This window comes from Scardinius erythrophthalmus, assembly GCF_964197995.2.
Source record: "Scardinius erythrophthalmus genome assembly, chromosome: 12".
NCBI classification, from domain to species: Eukaryota; Metazoa; Chordata; class Actinopteri; order Cypriniformes; family Leuciscidae; genus Scardinius; species Scardinius erythrophthalmus.
Genome location: NC_138232.1, coordinates 2274356 through 2296125, shown reverse-complemented (window position 1 = coordinate 2296125; position 21770 = coordinate 2274356). Strand labels below are relative to the sequence as shown.

Sequence of the window (21770 nt, the reverse complement as noted above, 5' to 3'; positions counted from 1 at the left end):
GGATGACTATCTGAAAATAATTAATCATTCTATGATTGGGGTGATTTGGTTGGAGAATGCATCTGTGTAAAAAATTTAAATAATTTTACAAAGCTGAAAAATTATTTTGTATACAAAATACATTTTTTTACTGTATTTTAAGAGGTAAATTACTGTATTTTAAGAGGATGGTTCACACACAAACACACACACACACACACACACACACACACACACACAAAAAAAAAAAATATTATATATATATATATTTTTTTTTTTTGTGTGTGTGTGTGTGTGTGTGTGTGTGTGTGTGTGTGTGTGTGTGTGTGTGTGTGTGTGAACCATCCTCTTAGGTTTGAACAATTTGGGAAGAACACTGACTCCGTAACCATAAAGCGTACAGTTTTTATAATATGATTTTATTGTGATTAACAGCAAAAAAAAAAAAAAATAAATAAATAAATAAATTGCAATAATTCTATTATACTGCAAAATAAAAAATAGCATTTAATAAAATAAAATAGTACAGCTGTAAAATTACAATACTAATATTTACGTCTTAATTTCCTTATTTTAAAACATTAAACCATCAAGCTTTTATTTTGGCAGTTTGCCGACAGATATTTTCTCTGCCAGTTTCAGAGCGAAGCGCGGCACCTTTTGACAAATCACGATTTGATTATCACTTGATTAAGCCATATTGCAAAATACATTTTATTTTAATATATTGTGCAACGAACAAATTTTACTCTCATAGTATTTTATAGTGCGACAGATTAACATGAGATGGGAGGGAATAGTTAGAATGGCATCCTCAGACTAAAATGCCACAAAATATATTTCACTTGCAATGTTTGCATGAAAGAATTGAAAATATTTACATAAAAAGTAATTTCATTTGAATAATTTCTTATGCAACTTATGTATAAGTATAATTACGTATGAAAGAATTGAAAATATTTACATAAAAAGTAATTTCATTTGAATAATTACTTATGCATTATATACTCCAAAAATGATCTCTAAACACAATCTTTGTCTTTCCCAGAAAGAATCTGTCTGTCCTCCTCCATGTTCTCTTTAGTCTCGATGGCAATTTTAAGTTTCTGCCAGAACACTCGAGTATCTTCTCCAGGTTTGGGCCACCGTAGATACGTGCGTTTCTTCACTAGCTTCCGCATTCGGTAATACGGTGAAAGCTGGTGTGCGGGAATATCCTCAAGGAAAACTAGAACCAAAACGTCTTTCTGTTCATCGAAAAGTCTGAAGCTGGCCACCTGGATCTCATGCGAACACCAAACGCTTCTCAGGTAGTTGTGTGTGATCAGGCACACGGTTTTGCGGCTGTTATATATTCCGTCCATGATGTTGTCGATAATGGCCTTTCCTGGTTCGAAGTCTCTGTGGTGAAGACACAATCTCAAGCCGTGCTCGCCCTCTAGTTTGGGCACAAGCTCCTCCATGACCCATGGCTCCTCTTGAACATTGTAGGAAATGAAGGCGTCATATTGGAAACTAAGATGTTTTGTGGTTCGCTTCCTCTTTCTGTCATTGAGGAAAGCTAAGAAAAGGTAGTACGTATAGACCAGCTGCCACTTTAGGAAGTGGTAGATAAATGAAACGACTAGCGTAAGAATGACAGTAGAAGAGCTGCAGATAAAGCAGATGAAGTCGTAATTCACATAGCAGGATTCAGTGTTGAAGGCCACCAGATTTGTTCCGCTTAAAGAGAGGGGGTAGCGACACTCGTACCTGTTCAGGTAAAGCACCTGTGTGGCATTGTTTCCGGCAGCCCAGTCAATGAACCAAGCGTTATTACAGTCGCACGTGAAGCTGTTGTTACGCAGATCAAGCACTTTAAGTTGAGGAAGAGACTGGATGATAGTTTGGTTTATCAGTTGAAGGTCATTCGTACTGGCGTGTAGGCTTTTCAGACTGGAGAGATTTGCGTCAACTAAGAAGTTCAAAGACTTAAGGTGAGATCGACCCAAACTTAGGAGATGAAGGCCTGAAATTGGGTGGAAAAGCCTGGATGTCAAAGCATTTATGTTGGCAAGATTATTACTTGTCAAATCCAAGTAATAAAGATTAGGAGTGTAAGTGAACGTGTCCACGTGCAAACACACTACATTGAGGTTCCCGGCATAAAAAGCTTCTAATTTTTTGAGACCTTTCAGGAGGTTTGAGGGCATGTGCTTTAAGCCTCGACGTTGACTATTAATCTTCAAAATTTTAAGTTCACTTAACATGATGAACGGTGGGTTTCGTAGCTCCACTTGACTCTTGTACGATAAGTAATTGCTACTCAGATCTAATATTTGTAGGCGAGCCATAGTGGTGAAACCCGCAAAGATTTTTAGACTTCTTTTGGTGATTTTATTACATGCAAGAGAAATCTCTGCTAAGTTTATCAGTCCTTCAAAAGCATGTGGTTTAATTGTTAATATCTGATTATCTGCGAGATACAAGACCTGAAGGGAACGTAAAGCTTTAAATGAGTGATTTTTGAGCGTACTCAACTTATTGTTCTTTAAATTTAGGTATCGTAAGTTTTGGGGGCCGTATGTGAAGGCGTCACCGAGCATTAACAAACTATTACTGCTTAAAATAAGTTCATCGAGATTCCCTAAATCCTTAAATACACATGCATTGATTGTTACAATTCCATTCTTATGCAAAAAGAGTTGCCTCAACTGTGTGAGGTTTGCAAAATCAGAGCAGTCGAGTTTTTCAATGGCGTTGAGATGAAGGTCGAGAAGCCGTAAGTTGGGGAGAACCTGAAGGGTGTTGTTCAGTTGCGTCAGACGGTTGTATTGTATACGTAACACCGTCAAGTTGACTAGATGTTCAAATGACGATTTATACATTCTCAATACTCCATTGTCTCTTAGGTGTAACTCATTCAGAAGTGAACATGGTCTAAACATGCGATCGGTAAGTACAGAAAGATGGTTTCCCTCAAAGTGGAGACCCCTCAGACTGGGTGAACATGCCTTTTGTAAAAGAGTCTCCACATTGAACTCCTTCAGACAATCCAGTGCCATCCAGGTCACAGAATTGAAACTCTGCATTATATCACTCAGTTGTTTCTCTGCAATGAGATTCCTACTGAGGTTGAGAGTCTTAATCGTGTTCAGGAAGGCCTTGTCTAGAATTAACCAATCTAGAGTATCGTTCTGGAAACAGGCTGCCAAGTCCAAGTATTCAAGACCTGGAAAAATGTTTTCCGTAATCTTGAACATTGTCAAGGGGTTCAGTGATAGATCCAGCTTTTTCAAACCAAAGAGGGCTGATGGGATGTCGCTTGAGTTGAAAACACTGAAGCGGTTCATTCCCAAGTAAAGTTCCTCCAAATGTGGAATTTGAAAGACAGACTGGAATCTGGAAATGTGCTTTAACTTGTTATTGGTAAGGTTTACAAACCTCAAGTTTGAAAGTGTTGCAAACGACTGGTTTTCAATCACCTCAAGGTAATTTGAGTCGAGTCTTAAATGAGACAGATTTGCAAGATGACTGAGCAGTTTTGTGGTCACAGCTTGTATTTTATTGTTGGACAGGCTGAGCTCTTCCAAGTTTGGTAGGTCACTCAATGCATTGTTGGTTATTTCAGATATCCTGTTGTGAGACATGTTTAAATTGATAAGGTTTGGAAGTCTGATGAAATCCCCTTCAATGATCCGAGTGATGGAATTGTAGGAAATATCCAAAACGACAGTGTTTTGTGGTAACGTTGAAGGTATTCTCCTGTAGCCCATCCTGCAGCACATCACCTTCAAATGTTTACCAAATGTGCAGTTACCTAGAGAAAACTCATCTGTCGGGGTTATGAGGACGCAACAGTTCAAAACGAAGAAAAACAAAGAACTTTTCCAAAGTTTGTCATTTCTCATTTTGAAGTTTCCACGTTTACTTGCAACATTTGAAATCTCTAAACTAAAGTCTGCATTGAATTGAGAAGGAGATTATGAGGCTTAAAATCCCAACAGATGAAAACTTCTTTAATTCTTAGGCTTGAATGGCCGTCTCAAACAGTATCTTGATCTTCCCCTGTAAGACAGATATTTGTGCATAAAAACACATTATTCTTTAAAACTGTGCTATGAAAATTATGCATGAAAGTTACCATAGATCTGGTCTAATTTGCAATTAAAGACAAATGTATTTGGGTAGATTGTAAACTGCTTTTTTGTAAACATGTAAATTACAGTTTTATCAATTTTAAACCCCCCTTTTTTTTTGCATTATTTAGTCATCCTCATGTTGTTGGTCCTTGGAACACAAAAGGTGAATTTTCATGTCAATATCCTGGTCATTCGTTCACATTTTGTAATACGAGTAACTAAAGACTTGAGCTGTCAAGCTCCGAAAAGACCAACTTGTTACCATAGCTTATAAATCTTGTCTAATTTGCAATTGTAAACATGTAAACTACAGTTTTATCAAATTTAAACTCCTTTTTTTGTCTCTATGACTGAAATATTAGTTTTTGTGCAATTAGATTGGCATATCAACTCTTAAGAGAATGACTTTTCCACCTGCTTGATTTAGTTATCAGTATAAAAAAAAACTTACCAGTTTATCCGTATTTTTTAGTGGCACCATGCAACCCATCAGAAAAGTTTGAAAGATGAAGCTAGTTGAGTAAATTCTTTTGTGGTAATGCTGAACTTTACAGGATGAGGCGTCACTGTCACACTATCTGCTTATTTGCAGGCTCCTTCTTGATTTCAACAAAGATTGGTCATCTTTGTCAGCACATGATTAAAAAAGACTTGTTAGACCACAGAGGCGTTTTTACTAAGTTAAGAGAAACTTACTTTTAGATTTTTACTGTGGCCAGTTGCACAATCTGTTACAAAAGTTAGTCATAAAACTTTCATAACTTCAGTTACATAAAAAATGTAGATTGGTCTAATTTTATAACCAGAAAGTAAGGCTGATTAGCTCTGACTAACTTCTAGTTGGTCATACTAGTTCTTAAGACACAGACATAATGTCTATGTTTATGCAACTGGCCCATGGTTCTCTTAGATGTTCTTGTTCATCTACAAATAAAAACTTGGAAGAGAAATTTTAGTGTATGCATATCAAAAAAATGTGGCTATTATAATTTACCACATTTGTATGTTGTTTTACAGGCGGTAAAGAGAATAAGATGCCCATCCTGATCTCAAAGATCTTCAAAGGGCTGGCAGCGGACCAGACGGAGGCTCTTTACGTGGGCGATGCGATTTTGTCCGTGAACGGGAACGACCTCAGAGAAGCCACTCACGATGAAGCTGTACAGGCCCTGAAGAAAACAGGCAAAGAAGTCATTCTGGAAGGTAAGACAGAGCTGATTGTTTGGCTTGAAGGAATAGTTCAGCCAAAAGTGAAATTGATGTCATTATTTAGTCATCCTCGTGTTGTTAGTCCTTGGAACACAAAAGGTGAATTGTCATGTCTATGTCCTGGTCTTTCTTTTACATTTTACACTATGAATAAATAAAGACTTGAATTAAAAACTTCAAATGCATTTTTCTCTGCTAAGTCATACTGTAAGGAAAAGGTCCAAATTTAAGTCATTACTCACTGGAAATCTAAAATCCTAACCTACTGTAACTTTCCTAAGCATTCATGAGAGAAGTAGTGACATCTGACACATGAACACCAAGTTTTTATAAGTGTGATCCAGAGTTATTATCATTAAAGGGTTAGTTCACCTCACTGGTTCTTGCTGAAGCTCAAACGTGATACGTAACACGAGAATGAACCTCATTGGTTCTTGCTGAAGCTCAAACGTGATACGTAACACGAGAATGAACCTCATTGGTTCTTGCTGAAGCTCAAACGTGATGCGTAACACGAGAATGAACCTCATTGGTTCTTGCTGAAGCTCAAACGTGATGCGTAACACGAGACTGAACTTCATTGGTTCTTGCTGAAGCTCAAACGTGATGCGTAACACGAGAATGAACCTCATTGGTTCTTGCTGAAGCTCAAACGTGATGCGTAACACGTGAATGAACCTCATTGGTTCTTGCTGAAGCTCAAACGTGATGCGTAACACGAGAATGAACCTCATTGGTTCTTGCTGAAGCTCAAACGTGATGCGTAACACGAGAATGAACCTCATTGGTTCTTGCTGAAGCTCAAACGTGATGCGTAACACGAGAATGAACCTCATTGGTTTTTGCTGATTCTCAAACGTGATGCCTAACTCGAGAATGAACCTCATTGGTTCTTGCTGAAGCTCAAACGTGATGCGTAACACGATAATGATCCTCATTGGTACTTGCAGAAGCTCAAACGTGATGCGTAACACGAGAATGAACCTCATTGGTTCTTGCTGAAGCTCAAACGTGATGCGTAACTCGAGAATGAACCTCATTGGTTCTTGCTGAAGCTCAAACGTGATGCGTAATACGAGAATGAACCTCATTGGTTCTTGCTGAAGCTCAAACGTGATACGTAACACGAGAATGAACCTCATTGGTTCTTGCTGAAGCTCAAACGTGAAGCATAACACGAGAATGAACCTCATTGGTTCTTGCTGAAGCTCAAACGTGATGCGTAACACGAGAATGAACCTCATTGGTTCTTGCTGAAGCTCAAACGTGATGCGTAACACGAGAATGAACCTCATTGGTTCTTGCTGAAGCTCAAACGTGATGCGTAACACGAGAATGAACCTCATTGGTTTTTGCTGATTCTCAAACGTGATGCCTAACTCGAGAATGAACCTCATTGGTTCTTGCTGAAGCTCAAACGTGATGCGTAACACGATAATGATCCTCATTGGTACTTGCAGAAGCTCAAACGTGATGCGTAACACGAGAATGAACCTCATTGGTTCTTGCTGAAGCTCAAACGTGATGCGTAACTCGAGAATGAACCTCATTGGTTCTTGCTGAAGCTCAAACGTGATGCGTAATACGAGAATGAACCTCATTGGTTCTTGCTGAAGCTCAAACGTGATACGTAACACGAGAATGAACCTCATTGGTTCTTGCTGAAGCTCAAACGTGAAGCATAACACGAGAATGAACCTCATTGGTTCTTGCTGAAGCTCAAACGTGATACGTAACACGAGAATGAACCTCATTGGTTCTTGCTGAAGCTCAAACGTGATGCGTAACACGAGAATGAACCTCATTGGTTCTCACACGTCAAGCGAACATGCTTGAGCTTCCGTTTCTTATAACTAATGTGTGAGTTGATGAATAAAATGTTTATGTGAATAAAAGCCTAAATTCAATCATTAAATCGAGTCTCTTTGGAAAATTTGAACTAAACTGCTCAACTCATATGGATTAGTTTTACAATCTCTTTATGAAGTTTTTGACGCGTCAGCAATGGTCTGAAGTATTCATTCACCATGATTCCTTGAAACCTTGATCATCCACGCACAGTTCAGTTCACTTTACTGTTCGATTATCACTGAATTTGCACACATCCTCACACAAAACTATCATATGACTTCTATAAAATTGCAATATAGAGTCATACACTGTAAAAATTAAAGGTGCCTGGAGGAACCTTTTGGGGTTCTTCACTTCGCCACACCGGCGGAACCGTCTGTAGATCCTCTAGGCACCCTTTAAAAAGGGCCGGTTCTCTGAGGAACCACACAGGTTTCCTGAAGAACTCTTATATGAAGCACTGTGTGGAACCACTGTGGGTGCCTCCAGGAACCAATTTTTTTTTTTTTTTTTTTATTATTTGTATTAAATTAATTTCATGTTGTTACTACGGTTACCATAAACTTCTATTATAATAAACAAACTGAACCAAATACAAAATAAGAATTGTTTATTACATATTTTAGATCCATTTTAATACATACACTTCAATGCACTTGGGGAAAAAAAGCTAGTAATAGATTAATATCAATGAATACACACAAAACAAATTGTATAATACATAAGTAACATGGATAATCAACCATGTGTATACAATAGGCTACACAAGAAAAGACATCTCAACAAAATGCATAGAAAACACATGTTCCATGTAATAAATCAATGTAAAAAATTAAAATTGACTAATTAAAAATGTCCATCTTCACTTAATTTTAAAACGTGTTTCAGTTCGCTTAAGTCTGACGCAACTGTTTCCAAGTCCAAAAGCTCTCTCAGATGCCAAAAACAAACAACAAACAGTGCTAATATGCACTCATTGTTCTGTAATATTCCTGAAAATTATGATCCTAACCTTTATCTCTATTCCGAAATCTCAGATGGTTAGTTATTCTGCTATTTTGAATCATAAAATGTTGAAGTCTGGGATGCCGTGAGACTGGAGACTGTAATGTACACTATGGCTTTTGAAAAGCTTAAATGTGACTTGAATCAACAGTTCCCATAAATGGTTGAGTATATTCTCAATATCTAGAAACAAGATAAAGGAAGTAGAGTAGAGGCTTTGACCCGGAAACAGTATTCCTTATGTCACAACAAGCAGAAAACATTTTCCATTTGAACAGAGTTAAGGTGCAGTAAAATGATCTGTTGTTCTGTGAGTGTTCACTGGTGAATTCAGTCATTTCAATAAGAATCCACACGATCAGCAATTTTATGTGGCGCTTCATACATTACATTGCTACACTGCTGACAATGGTCAATGGACCTTTTTGCCTGTGTAATTTCATGAAATTCACAAATGTGACGCACCTTTACTCACTGCAACATAAAATGCAATCAATTATAAAATCTTCACAAGGGACATGTGAGGTACTTAACGAGTTAGAAAAGTGAAAAGGTGCATCAGCTTCATTTTCCGTTTGTTTTTCCTCTTTTCTGGTGGATGGTCCAGGCACTTCAATGATTTTCAGGTCTACAGGAGGATTTTTATTCTTCTTCAAACTTGTATTTCAGCTTACCGAGATCCCTGCAAAATACAAAATTTACTGTTAGTAAGGTTATTAAAGTGATTGTTGTGAAATTTAAATAATTTCCTCAGCCTTGTGACGTTCCAAACCTGTTTGACTTTCTGTCTGTGGAACCCAAAAGCAGATCTCAGGCATAATGCAACCCCTGACACCATTCGCTTTCACTGCATGAAACACAAGCAGAAAAAAATTGTGTAAATCATTCATGAAACCATTCTTATGTACACTTGTCTAGTTCAATTCAATGCAACAATTTATATAAAAATGGTTAAGCTCCAAAAATGTCCCAGAAAAGATCCTAAAAATAATCAATGAATTCACAACTCATGTGTTATGGGTTGTGTTGTAAGTCTTATGAAGCCATTTAATAGCTTTTTCCTTTTTTTGTCGAAAAAGACCAAAGTTATAATTCAGGGTTCAAATGTCTTATATTCAAATGCATATGATTAAGGTACTATAGCCTATAAAAAATGCATAGCATTATTGGCTCCAAACCAGTGTTATTACATGAATGTAACATGAATGAGATTTGAGAGCATGAGGGAAGACGATTTTCAGAGAATAACTGATTAAAAAACACAAGTACACAGTCAAACAATACAATTGCACACAGAGTTCATAGTAATAAAGTACTTGCATGTGGTGCAGGTACTTACTGTAATTCAATGTTGCCACTGAAACATTGTAAGTTACTGGTTGTTCTGGGGAAACAAAATAACAAAGCTGATTATTCACAACATAGTATTTATTGACCACTAAATGGATTCAAAATGATATCTGAGAGAATGAGGGCACCTGTAGTAAGTAAAGTTAGGCTAAACAAAAACAGACCAAACTATATTAACCTGCTTTTGTTATTCATAACAAACGCCAATGACGACAGCAGGAATCAGCTAAATTAGTTAGGCTGTAAGTTATATCAGCAATTTGAAGACACATTTGTGCAGAATATGTTGAATTGAATGACTAACTTTAAATCAACCTAAGACAATAAGTCAATAATTTCAATTTGTTCATTAGATCAACGTAGTTTGCATCGCGGCTAAAACCTTCATACCAGATACTGTTCAATAAACCATAGCAATAAACAATTGAAAACGTAGTAATGTATAATACATTTAGTTTATATATGTGTGTGTTTGAATATATAGTGAGTATTTATATTTCGTTGGCGAGTTTACAAACCTTGTAACGGAGAGCCGAACAAACGGCGGAAGATGCGGCAGGCGCTGATGAGGAGAGCCGTTACTTTCAAACTCGATGACGTAGATCAGCTGAGCTTTGTTGCGCGCGAGCAGCGCGAGCATCACTGAAGTGACGACAGCAGAGGAATAGCAGCAGTTTCGTGACTGAATAAAACCTTTATCCTCATGGTTCTTCTTCTTCAAATAATAATTTATGAAGAAGTAAAAAATATTATTTTATTACTATTATTTATTCAATAATAATTAATGATTTTTTTATTAATATTATTATTATTTAGTGTTGTTGTTTAAGATTTAAATTAATCAATAAAATAGGCCTATATAAATAAATGTAAGCTACCCAGGTGAAAAAGACGTAGGCTACTGTTAAATGTATTAAAATGCATTAAAGTAGGTTATATTTGTATTGAAGGCCTACTAAAAACACACTCAAGTACATTTTTAATAGTAGCCTATACGTATTTTTCACCTGTGTATGTATACTGAATCAAACTTAAGTAATAATAGGATAATAATAATATCATTCTGGCCTCACTGAACCACTGGGTTCCTCCAGATGCTGGCTTTAACATAAGAGATCTTCCAGGAACCACTTAAATGTTAAAAGATCTTCCAATAACCCTTCTATCGCATTCAGGTTCCTCTATTTTCCCCCAAAGCACTTCGAGGTCTCGTGGTAATGAAAAGGTGACTCCAGAACCTCTAAACTAAATACAAAGTGCTTAAAGGATCCCATAAGTTCCAGCAAGAACCTCAAATATTGTCAATGCTCCTCCAGTAACCCTACTATAGGAGAAAGAGCTTTGAGGCACTTAAATTACATTTTTAAGTTCCTTGAGTATCCGACAGGATATTTGAGGCTCCTTTAGTTTTTACAGTGTATTAATCACTTATATGATCACTTATGGTATTTTTTGTCACTTTGGAGCTTGACAGCCCCATAATCACATTCATTGTACTGAAAAGACCATGACATATATATATTAAAAAACAAAAAACGTTTGTGTTCCCAAGAAGTAATTTCCCAAGAAACTAAAGTAATTTAGTTTTGGAACAATGTGAGAGTGAGTAAATTCCTTTTCTGCAAGTGAATGTCTGTCTGAGGCTGTCTATAGTTTGCATTTTAGTTTGCAACTTTGTATTGACAAACCCTAGCCTACTTTTTTTAGTTTGCATGCTGTTTCCATTTTCTCTTTCCCGTAGCGCCGAGGTCAGCAACCTTATTGACATGAAGAGATCAAATGGGATCTCTTCCATAAGACCTCAGTAATTGCACAAGTGTTTGGAACTAAAATATCAGAGTACAAGTATATCAGTGAATGATAATTTGATTAATGCACATTTTTAAAAGGCTTGATGGAATCCATAATGGAAGATGGGCTATATAGTTTTTATGAGCCTCTGTGTGTGTGTGTGTGTGTGTGTGTGTGTGTGTGTGTGTGATACCCATAATGCCATATCAGCATTTTATCCCCTTTAAGAAGGCTCTTAAGAGCCAATGAAGCAAGAGTGAACAGTGTTTGCATGTAATGCTGCTCTCAGGTCCTCTGGGATGGACCAACTTACGAGTTCAGAATTCATAATTACGATGAGATGGGCGTTCATGCTGTCAAATGAATGTTGTGACAATTTCAGAATCAGAATCAGAATGAGCTTTAATGCATGTTTAACACACAAAGAATTGCTCTTGGTGACATGAGCTTCCAGTGCACACTAAGACATTCATAGGGATAAGGCAGTCAAAAATAATAAATTACCCAATAATAAACAATAGACAATAAAATTAAATATAATGCTGTGCAATGCCATGATAAAAATATCGCGTCTCTTTGCCCCGCCCTCAAACACTGTAATTGAGTACAGACTGTAATCTGACCAATCAGAGCAGAGCAGGCTCTTGGAAAGGCGGGGTTTAGAAAGACTGAATCTTTGATCAAACTGTTTCAGACACTGAGAGAAAAGAGGGAATGTGTAATGGTGTATTATGAGAAAATGAAAGTGTTTTTTGACCTTGGATGCATGTAAACCTGTTGCAGGAGACTTCAAAACAAAATGAGGAACCTTTAAAATAGCATAACAAGGGAACTTTATGCTTTGGTAATGTAAAGCCTTTTTACCAGGCCAAAAAGCCACGTGAACTTTGAGAGACAGTTTGAGAGAGTCAGAACAGGAACGTTTGCAAGCGTGAAAATTCCTGTCATCCACTGCAGATTTTCCCAAAGGCCTAATTTTTAAGGGGCTCATCACACACACACACACACACACACACACACACACACACGAGCAGCTCTGACTCTTGCAGTCGTTCTATCTCTATCTCAGGGATTTACTCTCTTCTGCTTAGTGAGTTTTCTATGATCCTGTAATTGAGTGTTTGGTTCTCGCTGCACTTCTGCATCTTTCTTTTCTGCTCTCACACATAGCCACTACATCTGCTACATTCACTCCTGTTTGATTCATTTCATAGCAGATAATACTGTGGATGTGGAGAAACATCTCTCAGAAAAACACATTAACACACACATTTAAAGTATGAATGATTTGTCCATGCACATCACCATTTTTTAACTTCATGTTCCTAGTAACCTTGAATGAGAATAAGTTCCTCTTGCAGCATCTCTTCTCTGATGATGTGGGCGGGGCTATAACCTGTCACTCACATGAGATCAGCCAATAGCAAACCACAACCATCCAATCAATTCCTCACAGACAAAATCAAGCCCCGCCCACATTTGTTCTTGTTCCAGAAGCGTTTCACTCGGATACACGACACAATGGAGAAGAAAAGACGAGCTCAACTTCCCTTTAATGCTGACTTTAACTTAATCTCAAGATCTGATCGTGCTTTACTCGTCCTCTTTATTTTCTCTGGCCTGTTTTGTCTCTCATGCTGGACCACCGCTTAGTCTCACACATTTCTGTCTTTCTATCTAGCGTTCTGTCATTCTTGTTGAGAGTGGGAAGATATTCCCCTGTGACATTTGAATCACATTATACATGAAGGTGTGTGACCTTCAGCTGCTCCAAATTCATTGACTAGAAAATCCATCATTCATGGAAGAATATGTGTGTTTCTCTGTGTGTGTGTGTCTGTGAGTTTGAGTTCTTGTCTTGCTGACAAGGATCCTTTCTGTGCAAAATCTTCTGCGCCACATTTCCAGCCGGATTTAACGTTAAAAGTAAACAGATTCCTTCTGATTCCACATGTTAACAGCGTGTCCAAACCAGACGTGACTCAACACGCTTCCAGGATTCTGTTCCTCACTGGAAGTTAAAATGCTGCATGACAAGACAAAATCTCAGCCAAATAATACATTTTCATATCTAATATACTGTAAATATAATTTTCACTGTATCAATAGTTTTGCAAACACAAGCAAAAATACATTACCGTTCAAAATATTTATTTTGTTTTGAAATAAATTGAGTCGACACTTTTATTCAACAAGGACGCAATCGAAAGTGACAGTACAGACATTTATAATGTTACAAAAGATTCTATTTCAAATTATTGCTGTGCAATGCAATTTAAAGTGTGAACATGCAACTTTTACAAATGGACCATCAAGTCAAGCACATTGCATTGTGAGATACAGTACGCTCTGATCATGCTCTACACATCAATCATCTGGGAATCCCATGCATGCATACAAGACACAAACTGTGTACAGTATACTGCAAAAATAGTATACTAGTGTGCGTAGATTGCTATTCTGAACACATGAAATGCCGAGACACACCACGCCTGCTGCTCTCCTGAGACGGCTTCACTCCAGCTCAGATCTTCATTCTTCTGGCCAAATTGAATATTTGCACTTAACTAAATTAAAATCATAAGCGCTTGCAGCTGTTTTTATGGCTTTCAGTCAGGAACTAAAGTCATGCTGTATTTCTGGGATGAGGAAAGTGTGAAATTCACTCTAGAAAATGTAAATGTTTCTCTCTCCAGATAATTCAGTGAGATCAAGTGAGACGTTAATGAAAAGAAAAGCCTGTATTAGCTACTGAGTGACCTGACTTTATCTACGCACACGCTGCTTATAGTAAACAGTTTAAATATGGAAACACACACACACTTACGTTCAGTCTCTTGATTCTGAAATGCATTGACACTGAGATATTTTTAAACATGACTTAACCCAGATAACAGAACGTTCTCACAAGGTTCTCTCAAAGTTATGAACATGCGTTCTTTCAGTAACAATGATAGAACGTTCAAAGAAAGTTATCTGATATTTAATGATGTTCTCAAAACTATTTACTAAATGTTACTACTTGTTTCAGAACATTTGAAAGTAACATTCCCAAAATGTTTAAGAATTCTAAAATTGAGTATTCCTTTAACGTTCACTTAACCAAAAAAAGTTTTTAAAACGTTTAAGATATCTGGGAACATTCAGAAGAAAATTGGAATGTTAGCTAAATGTTTTTAGAACTTATTTCGGTAACACTCTACTTAAAGCCTTTATGTATAATGCATAATAAAGGTATTCTTTATGTATAATGCATTATATCTTTTCATAAACGATTGTAAAAATGCATGATAATATTTGTGGATTCCTCGTTACATCTGAAATTGGTTTTAATGCATTATACTTTCTAAAGGCAAAACACAAGTATCATATTGTATTATAACTGCATAGTTATAATTATTCATGAGATCACACAGTGCCTCATTAAAAGGCATGATAATTAATGCATTAAAAATACTTTTAGAATGCTACCCATATTTTTGCATTATAAAGGAATGTAATTTTAAATAGGTATTATGTATATATCCTTTCATAAACAATTTTTTTAGCTAGTTTTAATGCATTATACTTTCTAATGGCATAACATTATTATATTGCATTATAAACGTGGTTACAATTATTCATGAGATCACACAATGCATCATAATGTGCAATATAAATTATATTCAAGAAATTCTATAAAGCTGCTTTGAAGCGATATGTATTGTGAACATTTAATGGCATAATTAATGCATTAAAAAATACTTTTAGAACGCTACCCATATTTTAGTTAGCTGAGAAGTGTGAACACACTTTTTGGGACTACATCAGTGTGTGTCCTGTGGTTTTGCGTGTGTTTTCAGGAACATTTTTGTGTAGGCGATGAGCGGCATTCCTGGCACAGCGTGTTTTGGGAGTCACAGTGTATAGCCAATCCGATGGATTCCCGACGCTCCCACGGAAACCAGAGGGCCAGGGCCGGGTCGTCGGGATCTGTTGTCTTTGACGTGGCTCCAGGTTCTTGTGTTTGTCCAGTCAGGCATCAAGAACAACTGCATGCTTCCCTGTCGCCCGATCCGGGCCTCGGCACCTGGAAACAGAACGACCCGAGGCACCGGCTGGAAAAATCTGCATCTCGTCTTTTAAAGGATGAGCGCTTTGTGTCCCAAAGGCCAGGAATGTAGACGTTTAGATCAGCAGTGGCAGCACAGGCAGATTTATATCTGGGGTTTCTTTTGCCTTCACTGTGTGTGTAACGGTTAAACCCACAAACACTTCAAGTGAGGACACTGGGAAAAACAAGAACGCCATTTCTTTCTAAATATGTGTGAAATTGAATTGCAGTTTGTGAGTGCTGTATGTATAATAATATTGCATTGCTTTGTCTTTCACTTAATAATGTTACAGTGAAGCATCAATGTTGTTTGTCTTAATCCTTTGGAGAAAGAAGAAAGAAACAAATGAATTACTTGTGATCAAATATACAGGATTTACTACTAAACATTTTCACAAATAATTACACGGAAATGGCGAGTAACATCAAATTAAACATGAAATTTTGAAGTAGAAAGAGTGAAGTGTTCACGCCACAATGATAACTATAACGATAACAGCACAGAGAAACCAGTCTCGAGTCGCACTGGTATATTTGTGGCAATACATTGTACGGGTCAAAATTATTGATTTTTCTTTTATGCCAAAAATCATGAGGATATTCAGTAAAGATCATGTCCCATGAAGATATTTTGTAAATTTCCTACCGTAAATATATAAAACATTTATTTTTGTGAGTGAATGCAGCACAATCGCCAACATAAATGGACAACTTTAAAGGAGATTTTCTCAATGTTTCGATTTTTCTGCACCCTCAGATTCCAGATTTTTTAATAGTTGTATATCGGACACATATTATCCTATCCTAACAAACCACACAACAATGGAAAGCTTATTTATTCAGCTTTCATGTGATGTATGAATCTCAATTTTATAAAATTGACCCATGTGACTGGTTTTGTGGTCACATATTGTTGGATACACATTTTTTTCCAGCTGATGAACGATAAAAACATTGACAGCCAATCAGAATCCATCCTGCTTTAAGAGCTCGAGCATTTAAAGCGACAGACGCTGTGTCCGACATCGCCACGTATACCCTTAAATAGGACACTACTTGTAGTGATGTCCGAAACCATAGTGGACGTTTTCAAGTGCATCCCATAATGCACCGCAATAATGAGTGTACAACTGATGTACACTCAACGGCTAGAGAATACCCATAATGCACTGCGAGGGTCGTGCCGAATGAATCCTCGCATCTCGTTTTCCAAACCTCTGGTCCAACTACAGCGTAATTTATACCTGCTAGTTTCCATGACAGAGTTCAGGATAAATCTTCTTATTGCTACTGGAGCTGTCAGTTTGCTAAGTTTCAAATGATTATTAAACAGCAAAAGCACAAAGTCACTCACTCGTTTCCTTTTACTCCTTCAAGTGGACTACATTAGTGGAGTAATGTAGGGAATAGTGAATGTGATTTCGAACAGTCTGCTGGAGTGGAAACTAATATAGTTATAGTTTGGTTTTTGGTTTGAACGGGCCTTTGATTGTTGGCAAAACTGAGCACATCTGTTCTGAAACTCTCGTGGAAACATGAGATTACTGGAGCTTTTTTAGGAGAAACATCTTGGAAGACTTCAAGTCTCAATTCGCTTGTCCGTTTACGGGAAAACATTGGTGATGTCAAAATGTATGAACAAGCTTACATGCGTTGTGCTATGAATTGCAATCTTATGCATTTTCATAATGCACAAATCGAGTGTTTGCATTCGCGTACTAAAGCAGAGATGTGGAGCTGAATCTAACATTGGACTTGATCCGAACATTTGGTTTGGGTTAAACCAAATCATCCAAAGATGAGCTGTTTTTTTCCGCCTGTTACTCATCAGAAAAATCATGACCTCCTCCCTGTTTCCTTCCTTTGCTTTTCTTTTTTCCTACCGTTTCCACACTGAAAACCAATGACATTACAAGACCAGACTGCTCCCAATCATCAGAACACACACCATTTCCCTTTCATTTCAGGAACGAGACGAAACAAAGACTTCTGTTTAAAGCCGATCTGAGTGAAACAGCATGTGGGGATGGGACTTGATTTGGGGACATATTAATAAAGTACATTTTCATTTCATGCTGACGTGGTTCTCTGGTGTTTCATGTTCTGTTAGCTGGGATACTCATGACAACTCCTAAAATTTAGGAGAAAAATCTCAATCAAAGTTGATTCTGCACTGAGAAATCCACGAGCTGTGAAAGAGCAACTTCTGCTCTTCAACGTTTCCTCGGAAAAATGCACATCGAATGGCAATTTTAATTCCACAAAGGCTATTTAGTATCAGCTCCCGAAGGGCTTTTGTGCCGACAAAATCCTTCCGTCTATAAATAGCCCCAGAATCCTCTAATCTAAACCTCTGACCAGAGTCTTTTGTTGATGTGATTAATGTTTGGTTGGAGATGCGAGACTATTGAAGACTTGAATTATGAGAACGCAACAGCAGGAGTGTGTGATGAGTGTGTGTTTGTGACACGTGAGGATAAAGGTGACGAGTGTCGTTTTATCTCGGTGTGTTTTGGTTTTTGTCGACTACGCATGAGAATCAGAGACATTGTATCCGTGTAAAACTGTGTTTAAACAGATGCGAGAAAGAAAGCCAATCACAATCCAGTATGCAAATATTGTGATGTCACTAGTGCTGTTGGTTGTATATTAATGCTGAATATTCTCTCAAAGTCAGTGGGTTATTTTCAAATCTTAATACATAGACATTTATTAAAACCAAAGGTAGTGAGACTGAATTTATCTACAGAACAAAATTTGATTGTAGTCATTAAGCAGAAAATCAAACTGCAAATTACTTCTCTTATATATATATATATATATATATATATATATATATATATATATATATATATATATATATATATATTGAGATGGCAAATGTATTTAAAAAAATGTCTACATGAAATTGGTTTGCAATCCATTTTGCTGCTGAAATGAATGTATTTCCAAAGAAAACAGGACATTCAAATGAAAAAAGTAAGCATTAAAAAAACAATCAAATTAATAAAATTAAACACGTTTATAATGTTACAAAACATTTCTATTTGAACTTTCTATTCATCTGAGTCCTAAAAAAAAAAAAAAAACATTACGATTTCAAGCAGCACAACCGATTATACACTGATAATAATCATTATCTATACACTGAATAACACTGATAATAATCATAAATTAATAACACTGTGTTAAACTGTAATAATATTTCACAATTTTACAGTTTTTACTGTATTCGTGATGAAATAAATGCAGCTTTGTTGAGCAGAAGAGATTAATTTGCTGTTTGACTGCTTGGTAACAGTAACCAAGTGTTTTTTTAAAGAATAACGACACTGATGAATCATTCACATTAAGACCAGGAACAAGTATTAAGAAAGTCAATATAGTCAACTTGTGTCAACTTGAGTTTGCATCTCATTTAAAGAGTGTGTGAGGCCGTATCTGCTGTGTGTGTGTGTGTGTGTGTGTGTGTGTGTGTGTCTCTGTGTGTGTGGTCAGCAGGTGAAGGATTGAGGAATTCGGACACAACGTGTGAAAACAGACTGTGTGTGTGTGTGTGTGTGTGTGTGTGTGTGTGTGTGTGTGTGTGTGTGTGTGTGTGTGTGTGAGATGCTCAGAGTGTCTGGAGTCACTACTGTAAAGGTATTTATAGAGCGAGAGAAAGACTGTGTTTGTTCGTGCTGTATGTGCTGAGTAGGTGAAGTGTGTTTGGGAACGAACTGACGGCTGAGATGAGCTCTATTCTGAGCGAGGAAGCCCCTCTCAGCCTGTGTCACTCGCTCAGAGAGAGAGAGAGAGAGAGAGAGAGAGAGAGAGAGGGTGAGAGAGAGACACTTCAGCCTTTACAGTGAAACTCAATCTTCTCCCCCATAGTGATGTCTGCTATCTATAACCATCGTGTGTGTGTGTGTGTGTGTGTGTGTGTGTGTGTGTGTGTGTGTGTGTGTGTGTGTGTGTGTGTGTGTCTGTGTGTGTGTGTTACTAGCAGTGTTGAGGAACTTAACTACATTGAGTATTGTGATAATTCATCTATCCACAAAAGTCAAAATCATTCTTGTGAATAATATTCATATATATATATATATATATATATATATATATATTCAACAGCTGTAGTTTTGACTAAAGATCTAAATTTGATTCTACAACTAAAGTGTTTGACCTTTGAATTGTACTACACCGCTGTGACCTTTCACCTTTTAAATTTTAATCAGACTCTTATCCTCAGCCTCTGAATGCCAAACTCTGCTGGTCGAAAGGCTGCAGTTGTTGAATAAAATTTGGAGAAATTACAGTATGTGGACTTTTTAATGCATTTTGCATTTTCTTAATGCATTTTGCATTGCAGCTTTGACATCCCTGAACAGTGTGTGTAGTGTGTGTAGTGTGTGTAGTGTATATGTGCCTAGAACAGACTCAGATATTCAGCATGCGAGTGTCATATATTCCCGGTGGACTTTTATGTTGTTTCCTGTTGAGTGTTTTGCTGTGTAGTTTTTCATGTTGATTTAGTTCTCCAGGTGTTTCCCATTTAACCACGCCCCTCGTTATCGTGTGAAGCTCGTTTGTCTGTGTGTGTGTGTGTGTATATAGTGCTTAAATTTCACTCGTGGTTTGTTGTATGAGTTTGCTTAGTTCCCTGTGTTGTTGTTAAACTTCCTAGCATTTAGATTCTCTCTCATGCATGCTCGGTTTCAGGCTACATCAAGTCAAGTATTTTATTAACCTCAAACCTCTAGTTATTTCTGTCAGCATGCATACATTATGCATTGTCTTTTTCAATACATGTAAAACATAGAGCGTCAGAATCTGCCTCTGTCTGATCTTGCCGGTCTGAAGCTCCAGTGGAAACAGACTCTTCATCACTGAGCAATTCTTTCCTAGGAACTGATTTTATTTTTGGTGTTGCAGAATTCCTCTTCCCCCTTCATCTAACGCTGCTTTATTGGTAGTTTTTGAATCAGTGGGCGGCTGTTCAACTTTAATCATCAAGGTTTCAGTGTTTAGTGGGTTTTGCCCACAAACTGAGTCTAAGGCTGTGTTCAAAATAGCATACTACTAATCTTGCAGTGCACAGTATGCATTGAATATCTGCAATGTAATGCATTTGGCATTTTCATTTTATAATTATTTTATTCATGCATTACAAAAATCCTAATTTCTAGTCATGAGGTCATGTGACGATCATGTGTATATATACTACTATTTAAAATGTTAGTTGTTGCATCATGCAAACTGTTACACAAACTATTCTTGCAGCATGCTAGTGTCCCAATCTGAACATAACCATCAGTGACGTAATGCATTTGACATTTTTATTTTTGAATTCAAATAATTTTATTTTATTCATGCATTAAAAAAGTTTACAAATTCTAAAAAAAATGTTGCATCATGCAAACTGTTGCACTACTATTCTTACAAAATATTAGCCATTATTAAGTGTTTACTAGCATGCTAGTAAACATCACTTTGAGTCTTTCCTCCGTTTTTCCCACCAACCGGAAACAAACTTGAAAAGAAATCTCGCTTGCCATTGGTCATTTTTTGGCTGGCATTGTTGCTACTGTAAATTGATTTACAGTAGAGAAGAATTACAGTAGTGAGCATATATTTTCCCATAATCCTTTGCTATTTACAGTATTATACTGTTGGCTTATTTAACAGTATTATATTGTACATATTACAGTAAAATACAGTTGAAATGACAATAATCCATTATAGTGAGCAGAAGGAATAATTACTCTCTCTCTCTCTCTCTCTCTCTCTCTCTCTCTCTCTCTCTCTCTCTCTCTCTCTCTCTCTCTCTCTGTAGTGAAGTACATTAAGGAGATGTCAGCGTTTTTTAAGGGTGGCTCGACGTCGGGACCCCCAGTGCTGGACTCTCCTCCATCCACCCCACAGAAGCAGTCGGACCCCGCGCTTAAAGAGACCCGGAGCCTCCCGCTCCGAATGTGCCATGTGACCCGCAAACAGTGTCCGCCTGACACAGAGGACCGGTACAGACACACACACACAGCTTACATATTCAGTCTCATTATCATAACATCAGGACTTACTCCATTTCAAACATTAAACACTTTCTATGCCAGATTGCTAAACTACTAAACAGTAATCCATTGTATTCGTGCATTAAAATGTTTTGTTTTGTTTTTACATGAAGCAAGGAGCTTTAGCAGGCATTGTTTTTTTCTCTAATAAACCCAGACACAGTTATATCGATTTATAATAATAAAAATAGATAATATACACTTCTGTTCAAAAGTTTGGGATCAGTATGATTCTTTAATAAAAAATAAAAAATATTTTATGCTCACCAAGGCTGCATTTATTTAATCAAAAACACAGTCAAAATTGTGAAATATTATTACAGT

General features: G+C 37.0%; 2 protein-coding genes across 2 annotated transcripts in view; one reads left to right on the top strand and one right to left on the bottom strand.

Moving 5' to 3' along the window:
- snta1 (syntrophin, alpha 1) overlaps window positions 1-21770 on the top strand; it is a 33844-nt gene that overhangs the window by 4656 nt on the left and 7418 nt on the right. The window contains exons 2-3 of the mRNA XM_081380900.1: window positions 5118-5303; window positions 21212-21395. Of these exons, the coding sequence (XP_081237026.1) occupies window positions 5118-5303; window positions 21212-21395 (370 nt within the window). The remainder of the gene's footprint in view (window positions 1-5117; window positions 5304-21211; window positions 21396-21770) is intronic.
- Window positions 1002-3869, bottom strand: LOC308699822 (uncharacterized protein; the record flags this gene model as incomplete). The annotated part of the gene is made up of 1 exon (XM_081380877.1): window positions 1002-3869. The coding sequence occupies one exon, from the start codon at window positions 3867-3869 to the stop codon at window positions 1002-1004; it is 2868 nt and encodes a 955-aa protein (XP_081237003.1).